This window comes from Antechinus flavipes, chromosome 3 (genome assembly GCF_016432865.1).
Source record: "Antechinus flavipes isolate AdamAnt ecotype Samford, QLD, Australia chromosome 3, AdamAnt_v2, whole genome shotgun sequence".
Lineage (NCBI taxonomy): Eukaryota > Metazoa > Chordata > Mammalia > Dasyuromorphia > Dasyuridae > Antechinus > Antechinus flavipes.
This window is the reverse complement of record NC_067400.1, coordinates 495,212,318-495,234,867: the sequence shown is the minus strand read 5'-3', so window position 1 is coordinate 495,234,867 and position 22,550 is coordinate 495,212,318. Positions and strand designations below refer to the sequence as shown.

At 32.1% G+C, this 22,550-nt stretch overlaps 1 protein-coding gene across 7 annotated transcripts in view; it reads right to left on the bottom strand.

The window, feature by feature from the left end:
* The window catches only part of CEP126 (centrosomal protein 126), a 108,778-nt gene that overhangs the window by 40,795 nt on the left and 45,433 nt on the right, over positions 1 to 22,550 (bottom strand). For all 7 annotated transcript variants that reach the window (XR_007952109.1, XR_007952108.1, XM_051986857.1 and 4 more), the window contains 3 exons: positions 21,035 to 21,236; positions 9,095 to 11,288; positions 2,145 to 2,266 (listed from right to left, as the gene is read on the bottom strand). Coding sequence is in view for 5 of the 7 variants with exons in the window: in XM_051986857.1 (XP_051842817.1) it covers positions 2,145 to 2,266; positions 9,095 to 11,288; positions 21,035 to 21,236 (2,518 nt within the window). In the remaining 2 variants the exon portion in view is untranslated. The remainder of the gene's footprint in view (positions 1 to 2,144; positions 2,267 to 9,094; positions 11,289 to 21,034; positions 21,237 to 22,550) is intronic.

Here is a 22,550-nt window from a genome sequence, read left to right as displayed (position 1 = left end):
ATTACTCTTTTCAATATCTTTTCTCTTGTTTTGTGTGAGTGTGTGTATGAGAGAGAGAAGAGGAGAAAGAGAAGGAGGAGGAAGAGAACGAGGAGGAGAAGGAAAAGAAAGAGGAGGAGGAAGAGGAGAAGAAGAGGAAGGGGAAGGGGAAGGGAAAGAAAAAGACAGATAGGGAGACAGACAGGCAGACACAGAGTTTTTCTACCTTTCTGACCAATCCTCCTTCACAAAATTGTAGATGTTTTCTCAGGCTCAGACCTGAGTCCTTTTTACTAATATCTACTTATTTTTGCTTAGTGAAAAGCTTAGCTCCCATGTATTGATTACATTACCATTTCTATGCTAATAATCTTCAAGTTCTACTAGTTCTAGTCTATGCCCTGATCACCAACTTGTTTCTCTAATTGGTGACTGATTATCTCAGATGAGATATAGACATCTTAGGTGAGATATAGACATCTTGAACTTAGCATGTCCAAAACTGAATCCATTTTTCTTGCCAAACCCTTCCTCTTCCTAACTTTCCTATTACTGTGGAGGGTAATACCAAGATGTCACATAGGGTATTATAATATGGATATGTTATCCTTGGCTACTCTAATTCCCTATATCAGATCTGTTATCAAATTCTCTTTTTAAAATAAGTTCTATATGTCTCCTTTTCTCTGACACTGCTGTGTAGCATTCTCATTCATCTCCCTGCTTCAAGCTCTGGATAGAGCATTGGAACTGGAATTGAGAGACCTAAATTTAAATAATGCCACAGATATGAGCTGTGTGGCCCTGGATAAGTTACTTAATCTCTGCCTGCTTCAATTTTCTCATCTGTTAAATGGATATATATTTAATAATACCCAAATTCTTGGATTATTGTGAAGATAAAATGATAAAATGAGATGTTTTCAAAGTGCTTTATATACCTTAAAATATTACATAAATATTATTATTATTATTTTGATATTCTCTAATCACCTGTCAAATGACCTTTCTAAAATGCAGGTCTGACCCTATTATTCTCCCTATTCAGTAAATTCCAATGGGTCCCTGTAACTTCCAAGATCTGGAATGGGTCCTCTTAAACTGAAGCTTGTCCTTCAAAGATCCCCCTTTCCCTCTACTTTCTGCCTTTCTAGTGTTTTAAAAACGTACTCCCCCCTTTCTTGTACTCTAGGTTCCAGTAACTCTAGATTTTTTGCTGTTCCTTATGGAAGACATTCTGTATCCCAATTCTGGAATTTTCAGAGTTCTTTCCCTTCTCATCTATCTCTTGTCTCCTCTGACTTATTCCCTAAAATACCATTTTCTATCCATTTCCTATCTTCCTTAAGACAGTGTTAGAATTGGGATTTGAATCCAGTTCTTTATGATTCCAAGCCCAGCATTCTATTGTTAGGTCACACTGTCTCTATTAAAAATAAGAATAAAACTTAAAGACAAACACACATACTTCCCCTCCCCTCCAGAATAGGTTTAGTGATAGTTTGCTGACTTAATTTTTCCACCTTTTAAACTCTGATACCCCATCAGAAAAAAGCACAGAAGCTGTAAAAATGACTAATTGTATCAAAAATTCAAGTACATATTTTAGTCATGAAACAAATGAAACATGTCAAATATAGAAATACTGCTTAAGAGACTATTAAGATTTTTTTTTTTACCTACTTCAAGAATTGGATCAATTTTTTTCACTTACATAGTAATTAGCAATGTTGTCTGTACAAAAACCATTAGTATATATTATACAAGTAATTATAAAATTATAAATCTGGAGCTAGAAGGGACTTTAAAGGTCACCTAGTTGAACCTCTTCATTTTATAGTTGAGGAAATGAGGTCCAAAGGGCTTGTTAAGAAATTTATTTCAGGGTACACAGATAAAAAATGACAGGATTTGAACTAAGCAGTCCTTTGAATTCTACAGTCAATTTTCTCTGTTCCATATTACCATTTATGAAGTTCTGAAAACGTTGTTAAACAAAAATTGTTCTTGTGATAAGAACAATTAGTACAGCATAAAGCTTTGAAAATCAGATAAGCAGTATTATTATATTAGGTTTGATATAGCTGATTAGATTAGATCTCATTTTGTTTTATTTCATTAACATAATTTAGCAATGTTTATTGGAGATTTTTATTTATATTTACCTGTGGCTGTTCAATGCACTTCTGCCTTGTGGAATTGGAAATCTGTCTTCTTTGCTCTAAAAGAGCTCTTTGTTTATTTTCATTGCTTTCAAGATTTATTTTTCTTCTTGCACTGGTAGAATCTTAAGACAAATGTCAGAAAAAGGCATCAATTATGCAAAGAAGATAATCTATTTTTACTATTTTATGGAGAAAACTGATTTCAAATATGACAGCAGATTTTATGATATAATAGTTTAACAAAAGAGAACATTCAAAGGAGAATTTTCAAACATATTGATATTTAAAATTATAAAACTAAAAACACAGGAACTTTCTAAACATAAGGAAAAACAAGTGATTTAACACTTTACTTTTGAGGGAAAGATACTCTGAATATCATGCAATTTCCTTTAAAGTCCTAAGATATTTTATATGCTTGGAATAGCCTTTCCTCAATCTTTTTAAAACATCTCCTTTCTTTAGGGAAAGCCAAAAATTCCACATCCTCTCTAAATACTTCCTAGATGAAGTGAACATGAGGCAGTTGATCCATTTTTTTTTTTTTTTTTTTTTTACCTCTCATTTTATTTCAGGATAAAATGCTATTTCCTCATTAATCAATATTGGTTTTACATAGAAAATTTCAGTAGGGCAGCATCTATGTCTCCTAAAATTAGTTTTATTTTAAATGAGACATAGTGAATAGAGAGTTAATTGGCCACAGAGTTAAAGACTACCTGAGCTCAAATCTTACCTCTGACACATATAAGCTATTATATACTCTGGGCAAATCACTTACTCTTTCATTGTCTCAGGTACCTCTTTAAAACTATAAATTACATAGCAAGTGCTAATATATACTGGTAGAGGGAGTTTCCTTATCTGGAGTTCCATATATCAATGAACAAAAGATCTAGTTCCTTCTACTCCATCCCCAAAATGTGTAGTAGTCATTTAAACATATCAGTTGTTATTTGATTGTTTTGAGTTCAACAGTTCAGACATCTAGCAAAAGAAATTGCATAAAGATTCAGATGAATTGTTACTGATCCATGTCCTTCACATAAGACCCTTGAATTCCTATAAATGCTGTGTTTCTTACAATTTATAGTCATTATTTAAATTTAAGAGGAAAAAACTATTAGTGACATTTATAGAATATTAGAAATAGAAGAGATCTTAAGAGATAATTTGGTTAAACTTCCCCATTCAGGAATTGTTTCTTTATGATAGAAAATTAAATCCTGCTTAACTTTTCAAGGGACAGAGATCTCATTACTTCACAAGAAAGTCTTTTCTATTGTTGGATAATTTTAAATGTAAAATAATCTTTCTGTAATTTGTACTCTACATTCTTTATGCACAATAAGAACAAGTCAACTCTTTATTCCATGATAGCTCTTCAAAATAATTAAAAATGGCTCCTAGCTAATGACCCTCAGTTTATCCAGCAATAACAACACATAAACACATTCATCAAAGGCAGATCAATGATGTCCCAATTTTCAAAGAACGGCAGGGAATTAATTATATAAACCAAGTAAGGTTTATTGTGATTACTATAAAAATCCTGTAACTTATTAATAATAGGCTGATTGCTATCCCTTTAATCAAAAGATAGATGGGATCCCAAAGACTCATCTTAGCTTCATCATACCTAATTTAATCTCCTTTCTTGATGAGGTCACTAGAGTAGTTGGATCATCAGATTACAGATTTAGAGCTGAAAGAAACCCTGAGTGATTAAGAGTTTGCATAAAGTCACATAGGTGGTGAATATCAAAAGTAACTTTTGAACCCTGTCCTCTGACTTCAGAGCCAGTGACATTTCTACTGTGCTATGTTGTTAATTTTGATTTTAGTAAAAGTTTTGACAAAATTTCATATTATTTTTATAGACAAGATGAAGGGATATGAGCAAGAAAAAAAATGTAACAAGTGGATTAAAAACTAATTGAATAGCAAGCCCCAAAGAGTAGTCATTAATATTTTCATGTCAGCTTGAAATGAATAAGGTTTCCAGTAAAGTATCGTAAGGATTTACTCTGTTATTGTGCTGGATTTTCCTTTTAATCAATGCTGGGATAGTTATTGCAGTTGATATAAGGTTGTGAATCACATACAAGTAATACATTGGATGTGGCTCAAAAAAGATCTTAACAGGCTAGAATTTTGAATCAAATAGAGAAGGATGAAATTGAATATGGATAAATGTCATCTGGGCAAATAGATGGTACAATGGATGGAGTGCCAGCCTGGAATCAGGAATGTATTCAAATATGGCTTCAGACACTTACTAGCTGTGTGACACCCCCCGATCCCCTTGCAAGTAACTTGCTTTTTTTGCCTAAGTTTCCTCATATATAAAATGAGCTAGAGAAAGAAATAGCAAAATACATTGGTATCTTGCCATGAAAACTCCAAATGTGATGATGAAGAATTGTACATGATTGAAATAACTGAATAACAAAATGTCTCCTTACAGATTCAAAAAAAAAAATCAATCCTAGAAGAACCAATAAGGGAAGTATGACTATGTCTCACAAGCTTAATGTGAGTAAAAAGTGAAACTTGTTGGCTCCAAATGTTTATGCAATTTAAAATGTATTAGACAAGGGAAAGTCTTGTTTTCTTGATAGAATACAGATAGAGGAGTTTTCAGTTTTGAGAAACATCTCTTTGGAAGAAAGAAATTAGCAAGCTGGAGCATATCCAGAAGAGAATAACAAAAATGATGATAACAGAAAATCATGGCCTGTGAATATCATTGGAAGAAACTTTTAAGATATCTTTAGAGAAGACTCAAGTGAGTCATATTAGCTTTCTTAAAATATCTAAATCTCTAAGATGGAAGCAACATAAATTTTGTTCTATTTGTCCTCAGAGGCCATAATTATAGGATATAGGTAAAGAGAAGCATATTTAAATTCAATGTAAGAAAATAACATCCAAATGTCTAGGGATGCTTTTGGGAGCTAGCTGGATGCTCTTTCCTCTATCAAAGAAAGACTAAACAATCACTTGTTGGCTATGTTAGGGAAGACATTCTTTTTCAAGTTTGTTTCAAGTTTCAAGTCTGAGATCCATTCCAACTTAATGAATCTGTAATTTTATAAAGGATATCCCAAAATTACCTCACAAAACTGTAAGAAGCTGTGGAAAGAAAATTAACCTGCATAAAAAAGTTTGGCAGAAAACAAACTAAGTAAACCATCCTGAGAGCATTTATAGATTAAAATATGAGAACAAAAAGATGTAAAATCAGTTTGCCAGTATTTTGATACTGATCTTTTTTTCATCATTGTTGACAGCAGAATCGTCTCACTACATTTAGTCTCCACCACTTCAATGGACTATGTGAGATAACAGTTCAGAAAATAAAGCAATGAAGAGTGGCTAGATTTGACCAAATCTATACACTATGGAAATCAAGATTGGAGATGTCATACTCATGGAGACTTTCCAAATAAAATTCAAAGTTGTATTTTATAACCAAAAAAGGGTGGCCAGAAACTTATCAGTAATTACCAACTCTACTATACAAGAATACAAGATTCTTTAGCAGTGGTTCTCAAAGTATGGTCTAGAGAATCCTGGGGAATCTCTGAAACCCTTTTAGAGGGTCTACAAATTCAAAAATAGTCTTTATTTCCAATATAGTAAATGTCTATAAATATAATCCAGATAACTTTGGAGAGAGCCTCAATAATTTTTAATAGGATAAAGTACTGAAAACAAAAGTTTGAGAACCTCTGCTTTAGGGGAATGGCTTTTGGTCTTATATATTTATAGTTCCCTACATAGTTTGAATATCAGAACTTTGTTAGAAAAATATGGCAAATTTTAACCTGATTCTTACTTCCCTTTCATATCCTTGCATCATTGATTTTATTTGTACAAGTTTTAATTTCAAGTAATAAAAATGATAAAAATGTTAAAAAAAATTAAAAGTGATTTGCACATTTAAATTAAAACAATAAAAATGAAAACTGGAGTGGGAAGATATTTGCATCAAATATAGATATGTGTCTGATATTCACGATAAGTGGAGAATCAATATGAACAGGATATAAACAATTTTTCCAAGGAGAATTAGAGATTACAGATAGTTTTTACATGATTAATAGTAGAAAAACACAAAACAATTTACCTGGATAATTCACTTTGTTCCATGTGAAAAGAAAAAATATGATTAAAGAAAGGAAGAGTTAACAGCAGATTAACTATAGGGAGCCAGGAACATTAATATATTTTCAGTAGGGTTATGAATTGGTTCATCTGTTCTGGATAACAAATTGGAATTATACAAGTATAGTAGCTAGCTAAAGTTTTCAAATCAAATTACTTAATACTGGGCTTGTATACCAAGACAGACAGAGAGAAACAAAGTTCCAAAATTTATAACAAAATATTCATAGCAGCACTCTTGATGGTAGCAAAGAACTATCACTACCTTGTCATGGCGGAAGGGCTTGTATAACTCAATGAAGCTATTAACTATACTAAGAAATGTTACCCAAGATGGAACCCCTGAATAGTACTGGACTTGGTGTGCTATAAGTGCACTAGATCATGAAGATTTGGATATAACAGCAGCAACAGCATAATGAACAAGAAACAAACTATATTCCCATCAATTGAGAAATGACATAAAAATCCCAAGAACTATGACATTTGAATGTAGTGGAAAAATATTGTGCAGTTAAGGATAAAGTTAAGAAAATCTGAATGAACTGATAGAATAAAATAACTAGTACCAAAAAAAACAATGTACACATTCAGCACAATATAGCTGAAAAGGATACTAAAAGGCAGACAAATAATTGAAAAGCCAGTGAAGGTGCAGAGAATTTCCCTCCTCATGGCAGAGAAGCAAGGGACTATTAGAAGGAAAAATTTATACATTGGCAGATATAGTCTCTGTATAGGATATTTTTTGCTTAATTGTTAATTCTTTGCCACAAATCAAAGTACTTTGATAATGATCTTTTTTCATCATTGTTGACAGCAGAATCACCTCCCCACTTTATAACCTTCCTTGGCAATCTCATTCACTCTGAAGGTTTTAATTAACATGTTGATATAACATGGTTAGCATCTCTAGTCCTGATCTTTCTTCTTAGTTCTATCCAGAAGCTTATTTGACATCTCTACTGGTTGTTTCAAATTCAGCAAGTCCTTTTTGTCCAAGTGCATCATTTTTCTCTTTAAATCTGATTTTCCTTATGATTACTGATTTTTTGTGACATTTAAAAATATATTGATGTTACTGACTTTTCACTATCCCTCAGTCTATACATTCCAATCAGTTGCCCAATCTACATTAACACCTCTCAGTCCTCTATTACTCACAAGTCACTACCATTATTCAGACATTCATCACTTTTTCTATGGTACTATCTATACTATTGCCATAGCCTTTGACTTAATTTCTTTGCCTCAATCTTTCCTAAAAACAGGCTATCATTTATAAAGTTGATAAAAAAATTTTCCTGGAATGTCGGTCTGAACATGTTACTCTTCCCCCTAGTGTCTCTCCCCTACCTACTGATCCAATACACACTTCAATGGTTTCCTATTACCTGTAGCATCAAATATAAATTCAACCTAACTTTATTGTAAATTACTCTCATTAACACACTGTCTAGTCCATCCAAAGTTACTTTATACTCTTCTGCACATAGAATATTTTATATTTCATCTTCACACCTCTATACTGAATATTCTTTGCATTTGAATGAACTCCCTTCTCATTTCTGTATTTTTCCTTGTTTCTTTAAAAAAACTCAGATCAAAATTTAGAGCTAAGACCAAAAGACTATAAAACTGTCTATAGTCTGATTCAGCAGTGTCACTACTGATATCCCAAAGATATAAAAAAAGAGGGAAAAAGACCCACATGTGCAAAAAAAATTTGCCTCTCGTTATAGTGGCAAATAAATGGAAATTGAGTGAATGCTCATCATTTGGGGAATGGCTGAATAAGTTATAGTATTCAGTAAGAAATGATGAACAGGCTGATTTCAGAAAGCTGATATGCTGATGAAGTGAGCAGAAGAGGGGAACACTGTACACAGTACCAGCAAGATTATGTGATGATCCAAGACCATTCCAAAATACTTGAGATTTAAAATGCCATCCACATCAGAGAATTATGGAGACTGAATGTGGATTGAAATAGTATTTTCACCTCTTTGTTTCTTATAGTTTTCCCCCTTTTGGTCTTGATTTTTCTTGCACAACATGCCAAATATGTAAATATGTTTAAGATAATTGTATATGTATAACCTATATCAGATTATTTGCTGTCTTGGGGAAAGGGAAGAGGGGGAGAGACAAAGAATTTGGAATACAATATCTTAACACAAATTGATGCTGAAAACTATCTTTACGTGTATTTGGAAAAATCAATACTATAGAGAAAAAAATTCAGCTCAAAAACTAGCTGACCCCTCCTAGCTGCTAATATCCATCTATAAAATTAACTTATATTTTACATATATTTTATTAATAAAAATGTTGTATCCACTCTTGGAGGGTATTGACTTGTTTCTTTTTTGTCCTCATATCCCCAATCTGGCAATTATAGGAATTAATAAATTCTTGATGACTGATTTCTCTGCAGTTTCCAGTTAGTGATGATTTCCCCCAGATTTCACTTCAAGTAGCATTTTGTTTTTCACCTCTATGATACACTTATGAGGCAATAATCTGCATCATATTTAAGTTATATTCATGTCATTTTCACCCTAGTTTGTAAGCTCTATGACAGCAGACAGACGTGGTTCACTTGGCATTAGACATATAAATATTAAGCACATAATTAACACTTTTTCTACTAACTCACATAATAAAAGAAGCAGACTAATTCTTTTGGGATGATGCTTAATGCATGCTATAAGAAATTTCACATACAAAATAATGCAGACACATTCTACTTATTTTTTTTTAAGTCAGCATAATCTTACCAGTAGCGTTCTCATTTTGTCCTATGGCACTATGTTCTTCTTTCCACTGAAAACCAACTTTTTCTTCAATAGGTTTCAAAGAGTGACTGTTTTCTTCACAGAGGGGACTTCTTTGTGCACAAATTAATGAACCATCTTTCTGGGCAATCATCTGAGTGTTTTTCATACTATGGTTTATCTTTGCTGATATTTGGCATTCAGAGGCACGATAGGAAGGTAATGATGGCATTGAAGTGACTAAGTCAGAGCTATTAGTATTCCAAAATGAAGGGTTGCTTTCTTGAGAGATGTGACTAAAATTGCTCTCTGTTGGAAAAACATACCTTGAGCCTAAGTTTCTACTACTTATAGTACTGCTTTGGGATTTTGTAGGCATCATTTGTTGACACTGAGAATCTTTTACAGTTTTACTAATCCTACTGTTTGTTACAGGTTTATGAGGAGGATGAGGTGCAATTAATTTCCCCTGAGTCTTGTTGGCTTCATTTGTAGTCTGTGGTCTACTGACAGTGCCTTTTTTGTTTTTAGATGTAATACCTGATTGGGCTTTACAAGCCCTTGATCTTCGAATTAATTTTATTATCCCACTCCGTGGAATAGTTTTCTGAGTTTTAGAATCATTATTCCGAACAGGGAATTTGCCTTCCTCTTTTTTTGAAGTTATCCAGGCTTGTTTTGTAAAGCTTTTACCTGAAGGTACAAAAGAGTGCAAAGGCACATTATCTGTTTCAGACATTTGTGTAGTAGTATTTTTTGTGATAAGAGAGTTACCCTTGGTGTTTTCATACTTCATTATTCCCAATATATCCTTGTGATTTCCACAACTAGCAGAATTAATAGCACAAGTATGAACACTAGCGTTGCTGGTACTACTGACTTTGGTTTGAACAGAAGTTGGCTGTGATGATGCTAGTCCAGTTTTCAATGAATTTTCTCCATCTTCTTTTTCTGTTTGGCCAATTTCATCAAACCACCTGAGTTTTTTAATGCTTTTTTGAATTTCTGAGCCCTTTCCCTTTGCTTTTGTCAGCTCCACACTATCTCTGATTGCTGCTGCAGTTTGATTTCCTAAGCTGATGCCTCGATTTATAATTAATGCCTTGAAATAATCATTTTCATATTTGGATTCTTTCTTTAATATACTTTTGAGTAATTTCACTCCATTTCTCTCATGATTATTATGTTTGGATTTTTTTGGTTGTCCAACTAAGTCAGAATTATTAGACAGTGATGGTGTGGTTCCAACTGTTTTCTCATTTTTATCTTTCATTGACATTTGATCAGGGTTGTTATACATAAAAGAAGCACTAAGTGCATCTGGAAATAAAAAAGGCAATGCCTGGTTATTACTTCCAAAGTTTTTCATTTTTTCATCTTTTAAATCTTTCAAATTGTCTAGCCCATCAGTACACTGGATTGGGCAAATTTCTTCTAAGTGCGTATTATTTTTTTGCAAAAAACTAGTTGAATGTATATTATTATAAGTACTTTTATAGTTAGTCCATTGACTAGAAGGTAGTATTATAGGTGTTGCCATAGGTATATTTGAAGCAGGTACTGAAGTGGTTCTGTTTGGTTGAGTTAATTCAGGACATTTCTCATGTTCTGAAGATTGAACTGTTTCTCTTGTATTGGGACATGAAGTGGTCCAAGTTTTGCTGAATCTAAATGTTGGGCTCTCAGCAACTAATGGTCTCTCTCTTTTAAACATTCTAGACGACAAAGAGTCAATTTTCCATATACTGAAGGTTTCTGAAGTTTTTTCAGCCTTTTTATCTTGTGCAAAAGTACATGGGCTATGTATAATGGCTACTGTATTATCAGAAGCATCTGTACTTCTTTCACCAATCCTATTAAGAGCAAATGATTTTAATTTTGGATTATTAAAATGGTCGTTATGTTTATTTATAAAGTCTGGAAAAGGAGAGGCTGTCTGTGTATTTTGATCACCTAAGTTTATAAGCCAATTATTTATATGTTGAGTTTTAGAAAGATGCAATTCACCTGCATCAAAATAAACCTGATTTGTGGTCTGTGGAGGCTGTGAATTGTGAAAAATAGAGTTCTGCTGGGTTGCTGAAGACAGAGCTTTACTAAGTGTTGAGTAGATTTCTTCATGATCTCCAGCTTCAAGACTGTCAATACTTGATAGAGTTTCAGAATTTGTTAGTTGATTAACTTCTTCATGAAGATCCTGAAAAAAAAAGAACAGTCAAATTTAATGAAATACCTTAACATTTCAATTATTATTTAGCCTCATTTTCCTGGACCCATAGGAGTTTGTTAGGACAGGTTATAAGCTTTGTAGGAAAGCAATGTCATAAAAGGAAAAGCAATAGATTTGGAAAGAGAAGACAAAAATATTTGAATTTTGGTTCAATTGCTATCCATTATGTGACTGATAAAAATTCATTTAACCTCTGTGAATCTCAGTTTTCTCAATTCTAAAATCAGGAGCTTGATTAGGTGACTTCAAATTTATCTTCCAGCTCTAAATGTGTATTCTTGATTTAGTAGCATACAATGAGAAACAGCAGCTAAATACAACTTTACCTATGATCCTTGAGATTAAAAAGAAAAAAAGGAAAGTAATTCTTTCCCTCTAAGGAAGACGAATGAAAACTGAATAGAAGGTTTTAACAAGAATTAAATTTGCTCCATAATTTATGTATTCTTCCAGAAAATTTTGAGTTTCCACTATACATCATCCCACTAAGAAGCAACAGAGACTGAAGAACTAGATTTGGTCAGGAAAAAAAGGTTCAGATCAATGTGATTAGTGCTAGTGTTACCTATGTAATCTTCAAGTATGATTTAAGAATCAGTGACCAGTGCTTAATACTTTTTGATGATTGTATATTGTGGCAAATTGCCCTGTTTTCTATACCTTGAACATGCCTTACATGCTTTCCTACCTTCTTTATGTTTTTGATTACATGTTTCTATAAGACTAGAATATTATTTCTTTTCTTTTGGCTGAATTCTTACTCATCCTTTAAAGTCCAATTCAAATATTATCTTCTTCACAACACCTTTCCAAATAAACCACTTATAAACTATTGTCTGTTGGAGAACATATAGCATTCTATTTTGTACCTCTCCAAAGAATTTATTATGTATCACAGTTATTCTCTGTACATATCTTTATCCTCATCAGATGTAAGATCTGTGGTTTCAGGATTCATGTCTTCCCAAACTTTCTGTTTCTCCTAGTTCTAAGCATAGCGTTCAGAACAGAGTAGATTCTTTTGTTTTGTTTTTGTGAGGCTTTTGGAATTAAATGATTTGTCCAGGGTCACACAGCTAGGAAATGTTAAGTGTCTGAAACTGGATTTGAATTCAGGTTCTTCTGACTCCAAGGTAGTGCTCTATCTATTCACTATGCTCTATCCACTGCCAGAGTAGGTTCATAATGAAGATCTCTTGTTACTGAGGCAGTGCCAATTTTTGAGAAATAGAGACAAAACAATCTGACAGCTTTTATCAAAATGGATTTTCTATATAGTGAGCAAATTTGTCTCCAAGTTCTAATGTACTATTGTTATAAAATCTGTAAAGGTTGATACTCATTTTGGTGATAGATATCGTTCTCTTACCATTATAACTTAGAATGTATCACAAAGGCAAGGGGTAGGAGTAGATAAGGAAGCAGACATATTGATTTTAAGTTACACTTACAGTTTACTCAGAAGTTAACATTCTTTTTTGGGGTGGAAATCGGTAACAATCAATTTAGGATCTACAGGCAAAGTCAAGGAATTGATTGGAGGGCATGTAAGGATAGAATAATGTAGCTAAATCTTGATAATATCTATGAAAAACTTTTACCACAGGAAGATGTTCCCCCACCCATGATTCAAAGTCATGGTCCATTAACATTGTAAACTGAACAAAAGGTTTATGCTAGTCATTTTAAACCCATCTTATTATAAAATCATGGAATTTTTTTGTGTGTTTCAAATTTGTATTTTGCATTGCAAACTCAATAGGGTATTAAGCAGGCTGTAAAGGCATGAAGCTTTTGAATTTTTAACAGATATTTGTATCTTGAAACTGAAAAACTTTTGGGGATACATAGTGCTGTGCAAGCACCATTTCTAGTACAAAGAAAACAGCTAATGAGAAAGCAATATTTTAGGCATATTCAGATAGCACTTGTAGAACAAATGTGCTGCTATACAAAAACAAAAAAAAATATTCTTTACTTTTAAGACTATGTTTATTTTTAACCCTTTTTTAAATTCTGAGAGAATATATTTTTGCTCTCTCTCCTGCTCCTTCTCTACCCATTTAGAAGACAAACAGTATGATATATATTATATGTATGAAGTTATGAATATTTCTTTTTATTTCTATATTAGTAATGTTGATAAAAAGAAAAATAACAAAAAAACCAAATAATATTGGAACGGGAAGTAAACCAATATCTTTAATAAAACTTGTTCTTTTATGTTTGTCTAAAATTTACCAATGTTCTAAGTCTAAATTACACTAGTATAGGTATTGATATAAATATTGAAGACATTCGTCTACACAATATAGCATGAAAGAATGTTAGACATGAAAGAGACCTTATAGAATATCTAGACCTAACTGAGACTCTGGTAAGAAAAGTACCTTTCTTTAAGTCAGACTTCTAGTCACTGTCATGGTCAGAATTAAAACTCTTGAATCCAATATAGTACTTTGATTTTTTTACTGTGCCATACTGTATACAAAATTCTCCCATTATTAATTAGAGTAGAAGTCAGAATGTGAACAATTTAAATAAATCACTTTTAGGGAGTTACCCCTTGAATATTTCCCTACAAATTTGTATGTTAAAACATGGTTCTAACTTTTCATTTAAATTTTCTACTTCATTTTTGATTTATTCATTTTCTGATAAATTCTAGATATTAAATTTTCAGAAATTTTTCATGTACATTTGTTTTCCCCAGACCATGTTCTTTTTTTCATCCAATTGGCATTGATTTTAATATTAAAAAACTTAAAAAAATTTCTCAAATATTTAAAATTGTCTGTTTTGCTTCTCATCAAAATTCTTTGTATTTTGGATAGTTATGTTATTTTATATCAATTGCTGAAAACCAAATAAAGCAGGCAATTTCTCTAGTTTTTGAAAGAACAGATACAGACAACAGATTGGATATCATGGCTTAACATACAACCGAAGAGGCTATTAGTCTGTTTAGGAAGGATGCAAAACTCTAAAAAATTCTGGAGAATTTTCCTTATCAGAAAAAATATCATGCTGTCTAAACTAACCAATGTGGATATCCAGGTACTTATTAACAAACTTAGATTTAAAAAAAATATGTATTGTAGATTAAAGCAAGGACAGATAATGGATGATGAATACAAAAATGTGGTATACACCTGGAAGAACAGTTTCAGGAAGATTAAAAATAAAACTCAGATTGAGCTAAGACTGGTGAGGCAAGTGAAAAGGATAAAGGGATTTTGAATATTGGAAAAATAAAACGAGGGACAAAGAAAGGAAAAGATTGCTATTCAAAGTGGTAACTGAATTTAATTTATACTTTAACATATTTAACATGTTTTGGTTCAAACTGCCATCTCGGGGAGGGGATGAGGGAAAGGAGGGAAAAAAATTGGAACAAAAGGTTTGGCAACTGTCATTGCTGTAAAATTACCCATGCTTATAACTTGTAAATAAAAAGCTATAATAAACAAAACAAAACAAACAAACAAACAAACAAAAAACAAAGTGGTAACTGAGCAGGTTTAATTATTATTTTGCTTTAGTTCTATCCTTGGATTTCCAAAGATAATCCTGTTTAATATTTTTACTAATGACTTAAATAGATAGCATGCTTATCAAGTTTGCAGATGACACAAATCCAGGATAGCTTAAACAGTGCATGATAAGAGTCAGGATACAAAAAGCTCTGGATAGTTTAGAACAGAGGTATCAAACATGTGGTACGAAACAGATTAAAATATAATTAGGATATATTTAACAAAATAAATAAAAAATATAACAAAATGTACATAAAATTAGTTAAAAAAAAAACTAAGTCAATATGTAATCTGTAAGGAGGTGGAGCCAAGATGGAGAAATAAGATGGGAACTTGATCAAAATGAATTCTAGAGCAGCAGACACAACAAAAAGACAAAATGAAAAAAATTTCCCAACCCATGACAACCTAGAAAGTCAACAGGAAAAGCGTGTCTCACTTGAGTAAAAGAGATGTACAATTTAGTGCAGGTAATGTCCAGGCAAGTCAACAGAAGACCTCAATACCCAGAGTAGATTAGAGACCAAAGCCCTACAGCCCTGGCAAAACAATAAGTTTGGAGCATGATCTTGGAGCAACAGGCAAGTGAACAGGACCCAAAGCTCCTGATACGAGAAGTTTGTAACAGTTCCCCTCCAGCCCAGGAGCAGAGGTCAACTCTTAAAATTTATGAAGTAAGCTGAAAAAATGAGCAAACAACAACAATAACAACAATAACAAAAGAACCTGAGCATAGAAAGCTACTATAGTAATAAGGAAAATAAAAACACAAATTCAGAAGAGGACAGTAATGTCAAAAATGCCTAAATGCAAAACATCAAAAAAAATGTGAATTGGTTTCAGGCTTCCCCCGCCTGCTCCCCCCTTTCCCCCACCAAAAAAAAAAATTCCTGGAAGAGCCCCAGAAGGATTTTAAACATCAGTGAGGTACAAAAAAAAAATGAGAAAAAGAAATGAGACACAAGAGACTGAAGAAAAAAATAGTCAATAGCTTGGTGAAGGAAGCGAAAAAAAAAAAAAAACTGGAAAAAAAGATGTGCACAAAATAGAATTGGCCAAATGGAAAAGTAAAAAAGCTATGAAGAAAATAATTCCTTATAAATTAGAATTGGACAAGGGGAAGCTAATGACTCCAGATACTGGCTAACTGTTTCATTTGAATGTTGTTTAGCATTAATTTACATGATGATGATACTGAAAGACCCTAATTCCAAATAAGTTAAATAAAACATGTTAGATTGAGATCTCAGAGATCATTTAAACCTGCCTATATCTGGAAAGGAATCTTGTCTACAAAATCTTAAATAGTGGTCATATAGCATTGAACTGAAGATATCTAGAAATGAGAAACATGACTTTGGAATACAGCTCACTTCTTTCAAGACAGCTCATGATGAAAAATGCTATTAACAAACAAAGAAAAAACTGATGGAGTCTGAATGTAAATCAAGTCATACTATTTTTCATTTTCTTTTTTAAACTTTTTTTTTCTTTTGTCTGTTTCTTCTCTTATAACATGACTAATATGAAAATAGGTTTTACATGATTGCACATATATAACCTATATCAAATTTCTTACTGTCTTAAGAGAAGGAAGTGGTGAGGGAGGGACAAGAGAAAATTTGGAAATCAAAGTTTAAAAAAAATAATGCTTAAAATTTTCTTTACATGTAATTGGGAAATAATAATAGGATATTTTAAAAAGAAAACAAAAATGCAGTCTGCAAGGAACTTACACATGATTTAAAAGCACTGTTTCTGTCTTGAGTTTGACACCACTAGGCTAGAATAGTATTCCAAATAGAACATAAAATAAAAATAAGTTAATTCATGAGTACAAGATGGGGATAGATATGGCTATAAAGCAGTTAATTTGGAAGAAAATGTCTGGGACTTAGTGGATTGAAAATTCAATATTATAATGTTAAAAATTGGCAGTGTCTTATGGTAACCAGGAAAGATAATGCAGTACTAGGGTATGCTGAGAGACAAAGTGGATAGGGAGATGACAGTCTACTATTATAATGTCTCTGTCATGGTCAGATCCTATTTAAGTACTGTGTCAGTTCTTGATGCCATATTTTAGAAAAGATGTTGGTAAGTTGAAGAATACATAGAAGTGGGAAAACCCGAAAGGGGAAAAGCCTAAAATTCAAGCTGATTATTACTTTATGTATAAAAATAAAACTCTACCACATGTAAGCAAGATGTTGATATTGCTTTCATTTCAAGGTGATGACCATGATGCCCAACTTTTTAAAACAGTATTAAATATTGCATTTCTTCTCCTATTGTTCTTAATATTATAGCTGTAGATGCATTTGAAAACTAAGAGATTTTGTACTTGTAAAGCTTTGCCAAGATCTGCCTTGCTTTTCAATGATTCCGTCATTATATGGTAACAGAGGCAAACCAGAAATTCAGAATTTTAAAAAGCATTATGCTAGGAGAGTTTATGAAATTCCCTAATTATGTGTAACTGACATGGATGATGTTGAATAATCCAAAGGAAAGAAAAATCTGGCTAAGATAAGACATCTCAGGCCTGAAGAGTTGACAAACCAGATGAATCAAATAGACACACGCATGTGTAACATGAATAGTTGGAAGAAAGCTTATAGCAATTTATTTCAAATTGGCCTTTCTTTTTAGGAAATTTGGATTTATACATTGTACTGTGAAATATCTATAATGATTTCTTAATTGAGAAATTTTATGTGACACTTGTATTTCTATTAAAAACTAACTTTTTTCCTCTTAAAAAAAAAAAAACAACTAGGTGGTACAGTAGATAAGAGTATTGGGTCTGAATTCAAATATGACTTTAGCCATTTACTAGCTAAACTCCAAGCAAATCAATTCAGCATTGTTTGTTTCAGTTCCCCATCTGTAGAACGAGCTAGAGAAGGAAATGGGAAACCAAAATCTCTGCCAAGAAAATCCCAAATGTAGTCACAGAAAGTCAGATGAAACTGAAAAATGACATATCATATATGGTATTATCACATAGGTTATTATTATTATTAAAAAAATGAAGCCAACCTTTTCAACAAAGATGTGATTCAAGGTAATTCCAATAGACTTGTGATGGACAAAGCCTCCCACATCCAGAGAAAGAACCACGGAGACTGAATGTGGATCAAAGTATAGTATTTTTACTTTTTGTTTGTTTGCTTGTGTTTTTTTTTTTTTTTTTTATCTTTTGATCTGATTTTTCTTGTGCATGACAAATATGGAAATATGTTTAGAAGAATTGCACGTTTAACCCATAATGGGATTGCTTGCTGTCTACATGAGGGTAAAAGGAAGGAGAAAAATTTGGAACACAAGATTTTGCAAAGGAGAATGTTAAAAAACAATCTCTGCATGTATTGGGAAAAATAAAAACCTGCCAAAAAAAAAAAAGACTTAAAAAATGAAGCCAACAAATAACATGCCTGTTAGGCAGCTGGGTACCCTGTACTTCAGGAACTTTAACCTTTTAGACAGGGTAGAGATCAAACAGCTGGTCAGAGGAAGACTGAAGAACCCTCCCGTGTTCTGGTAGGCCAGGCCTTGTTGTGCTAACTGGACGTGGTCCTGGGCTAAGGCCTGATAAATATACTGAGAGGAGAGGGTTGGGCAGGGAACCCAGCTTGCTGAAGACACTGGCAGGAGAGTGGGGTCCTTGGATCCGTTCTAGGGCAGACCAATGGGGTGAAGTTTGTAGTCATGGAAGGGACTATGAGAAGCAGGAGAATTTATGGTGACTGCATGCTGGGTGCCTAACTTGTGGCAAAAGGAGCAGAGAGATGTGTCAGGACAGGATCCCCAGACAGTAGTTAGGAAACCACATTATGAAAAACTTGAAACCTGAAGCCTGACCATAATGAAAAAAATGAATAAGCAAAGGAGAAAGAAGCTGATCACAAATAGCTACTATAAGTATTATAGATAAGATCTGAGTTCACACTTAGAAGTAAAAGAAGTTAAAAATAAACAACACTCCTACTTTAAAGAAAAATGTTGAAAGGTCACAAGCCATGTTAAATGGTCACAAGCCCCAAAAGAACTCTTGGAAGAGCTTAAAAAGCACTTTAAAATCAAATAAAAGAGGTTGAGAAAAAAATTAGAAAATTCTGAAAACAAGTTAACCAATTGAAAAAAGAAGTCTCAAAACTTAAGAAAATAATTAATGAGGAATTAATCACTTTATAAGACAATAAGAAATAATAAAGAAAATATGAAACATCTCATTAGAAAAATGACTTATTAATGAGGACAGATAGTAGATGAATTGTTAGATGACCTGAAAATTAAAACCAAAAAAAGAATCTTGATACAAAATTATAAGAAATTATTAAGGAAAACTGCCCTGAAATTTTAGAATAAGAAGATAAGGAAGAAATAAAAAAAAAACAACAAAAAACTGGTTGAAGTATTTGAAAGTTATGATTTAAAAAAAAAAAAGAGTTTAAAGTCTGATATAATATTACAAGAAATTAAGGAAAACTGCCCTTAAGTTTTATAATGAGAGGGTAAAATAAAAACAAATAAGTAAATAAATAAAAAACACATTGATCACCATCTGAAAGAGCTCTCAAGATAAAAATTCACAGGAACATTATGATAGTTAAATTTCAGATGTTATGATAGTCAAGTTTTTCATGATAAGGAAAAAATACCATAAGCAACAAGAAAAAAATTTAAATATGTGGAGCTAAAAAGAGGATAACATAAGATTTAGCAGTTTCTACATTAAAAAGACCAAAAGGCTTGGAACATTATATTTCAAAGCTCAAAGTGCCTGGGTTTGCAATCAAGAATAACTTACCTAGCAAAGCTAAGTATGATCTTTGAATGAAAAAAAAAAAAAGACATTTAAATGAATAGAAATACTTTTTGTATTTTGTATTTCAAAAGAACAGAACCCAATAAAAAATTTGGCATATAAAATGTAGGAGAAATATAAGATAAACATCAAAGGTCAATTATGAGGAATTCACTAAGGTCAAACTACTTATATGGATAAATGTTATCTGCATTCTTAATGTTCTAAGTGAGTAGTTTGAAAGAGCAATATATTGATAGAAGGATTAGGATGGAGGGAAATACACAACTATTAATTACAATTTTCAATATGAATGTGATGAAGTGACCTACAAAACAATAGCAGAGTGGATTAAAAATCACAATCTGACAATATGTTGTTTGCAAGAAACACATTTAAAAATGAAAAAATATATAGTTAAAATAAAGGGCTGAAACAGAATTTATTAAGCTTGAGGTAAAGCTAAAAAAAGAGAAACTATCATAATTTCAAAGTTGAAGCTAAAATAAATTTAATTTAAAAAGATAATTAAACATGGAAACTACAATGTGATAAAAAGTATCACAGAAAATAAAATAATATAAATACTATCATATATATGTACCAAATGTCATAGCATCAATTTTTAAAAAAATTTGTTTAAATATGTACTATTTTGTGAGAAATGACTAAATGGACTGTTTCAGAGAAACTGGGGAAAAAACAAAATGATACAGACAGCATGATCATTAGAACTCTTTATATAATAACACCACCATAGTAAAGACAAAAGACTTTGAAAGATGTAAGTATTCTGATTATGCGATTACCAACCATGATTCTATGCTACCTACCTCCTGATAGATATTTGATGGACTAAAATGCAGAATGAAACACTACAATTTTGGCCATTGTCAATGTGGAAATTTGTTTTGCATGTTTCACTATATTTGTTACTTAATTTTTTTTTTTAATGGGCAAGGCAAGATAGGAAGGAGAGAAAATAAATGTTCATTAATTGAAAACAAAGCAAAATAAAATTTATGAAAAAAAGAAAAGCAAAGGATGAGGGAAATAAAGAGAAAATTATGTCAATAAATAAAAAGGCAGAAAATGGAATTTGAAAGGTTTTTTTCTACTGTATTTCATTCTAAAACTTTAGTAGTAATTACTACTAATTAGTAATTAGTAGTAATCTACTAACAGTACATTTTAAGAATAAAGTTTTCCTTCAGGAATGCTTAAACATCTATCTTTTCATTACATAATTCCCTCTTGAGAACTGAAGTTATGCTTTTCTGCAGTAAAAATCATCATGTTGGAAAACATTACAATAATAATGTTATTATATATTATAGAGCTCTTGTTCAGAAATTCAGATTTCATACCTGCACACTGCTTAGATGGAGTTCTTCTAAGAGGTGCTGAGTTTCTTCCAGATTATGTTGGAAGTTGTCTTCCTGGCCAACAGCCCAGCTTATTTTAATATTTTCCTGCTTGTCTTTGTCAGAGTAAATCCTGGATGAGAGATGTTTCTGATACATGGGCTCTATTTTTGTTACTGCAGAAGCCACAGCAGAATCTATAGTTCTTGAAAGAAGAAAAAATATTAAGCACTCCCAATTTCAGAGGCTATTTAATAGTTCCCTTCTCTATGTCATTGCTTGTCCCCCACCATACAAAGTCAATTGGCAGCCAACCTTCTGGTCATGGATCTCTTTACACTTAATTAATCAGGCATCTGGTACTCAGAGCACATACATAGTCTGCACACAGGCCCATACTTGAATTCTTTTTAGCTTTGCATAAAATGTGTCTCTTATTAATAGTCTTGATACCCTAAGGGGACCTTTATACCACAATGAGGCAAGAGAAAAGGGCTTTTTGAATTATTAATAACACATAAATGTCTAATAAACTTAATTTACTTGCTTTTAAATTTGTCTCGAATTACACACATTATACAACAAATTTTCAAATATTCACATATTAGAAAAATATACATCTTGGTAACTTTTTGATTTAAGATAGTAACATTAAAAATGATTATGCAAATGTCTTATAGAGATAATGAAGAATTCACTTTCAATACAGGGTCATTTCTCCCCAACCAGTGTAGGAATCCCTAATTACCTAATGATTCAATTCTTAGTTGCTGCACCAAAATATATCTTGCTTAAATCTGGACTCCTGTGGAGTTATCAGCCAATTCTTTAGAAACGTTTCTATAAAGCAAAGTAGTTAACTAATTTTTATTTCACAGATTCTTTTTGGCAGTATAGTAAAGCTTATAGACCCCTTATCAGAATAAATTTTTTTCAGAATATTTTTAAGTGCACAAAATAAAACGCATAATACTACAAACAAAGGAAACTATTTATATTGAAAACAGTTATGAACAACCTAAATAGATAAGTTCATGAGCCTCAGGTTAAAAATTACTAATATAAAGTATAAAACATAACTCCATTGCTCTTTGATTCATGGATAATCTAGATCCCTTTGATTCCCAAGGAACTGTAGTCCAAGCAGGCTTAGGTTATGGAAAGTATTTCCAAAGAATGAACAATAATTCCCATTCTCTTTTGTATGACTGAGAAGCCCAAATATTGCCATCAAGAGGTATATATTTAGAATATATTGCTAATTTTATATAAACAAAGTATCAAAAAAGTCATAAATGACTCATACTCTGACCCCATACTCCTATTATTAGAAACTGCAGAAACTTTTGGGTATACCTATAAATTCCAAAGATGTATGGAGTGATTTCTAACAAGTTTGTCACTCTTTCTACTTATTTTTCTCCAATCTTGTGTTACAGGTGTAATTTAGTCCCTCTTACAAATATCATAAGGTGCTGAATTGTAGACAGGTTTTAGGATTAAGGGCAATTATCAGCAC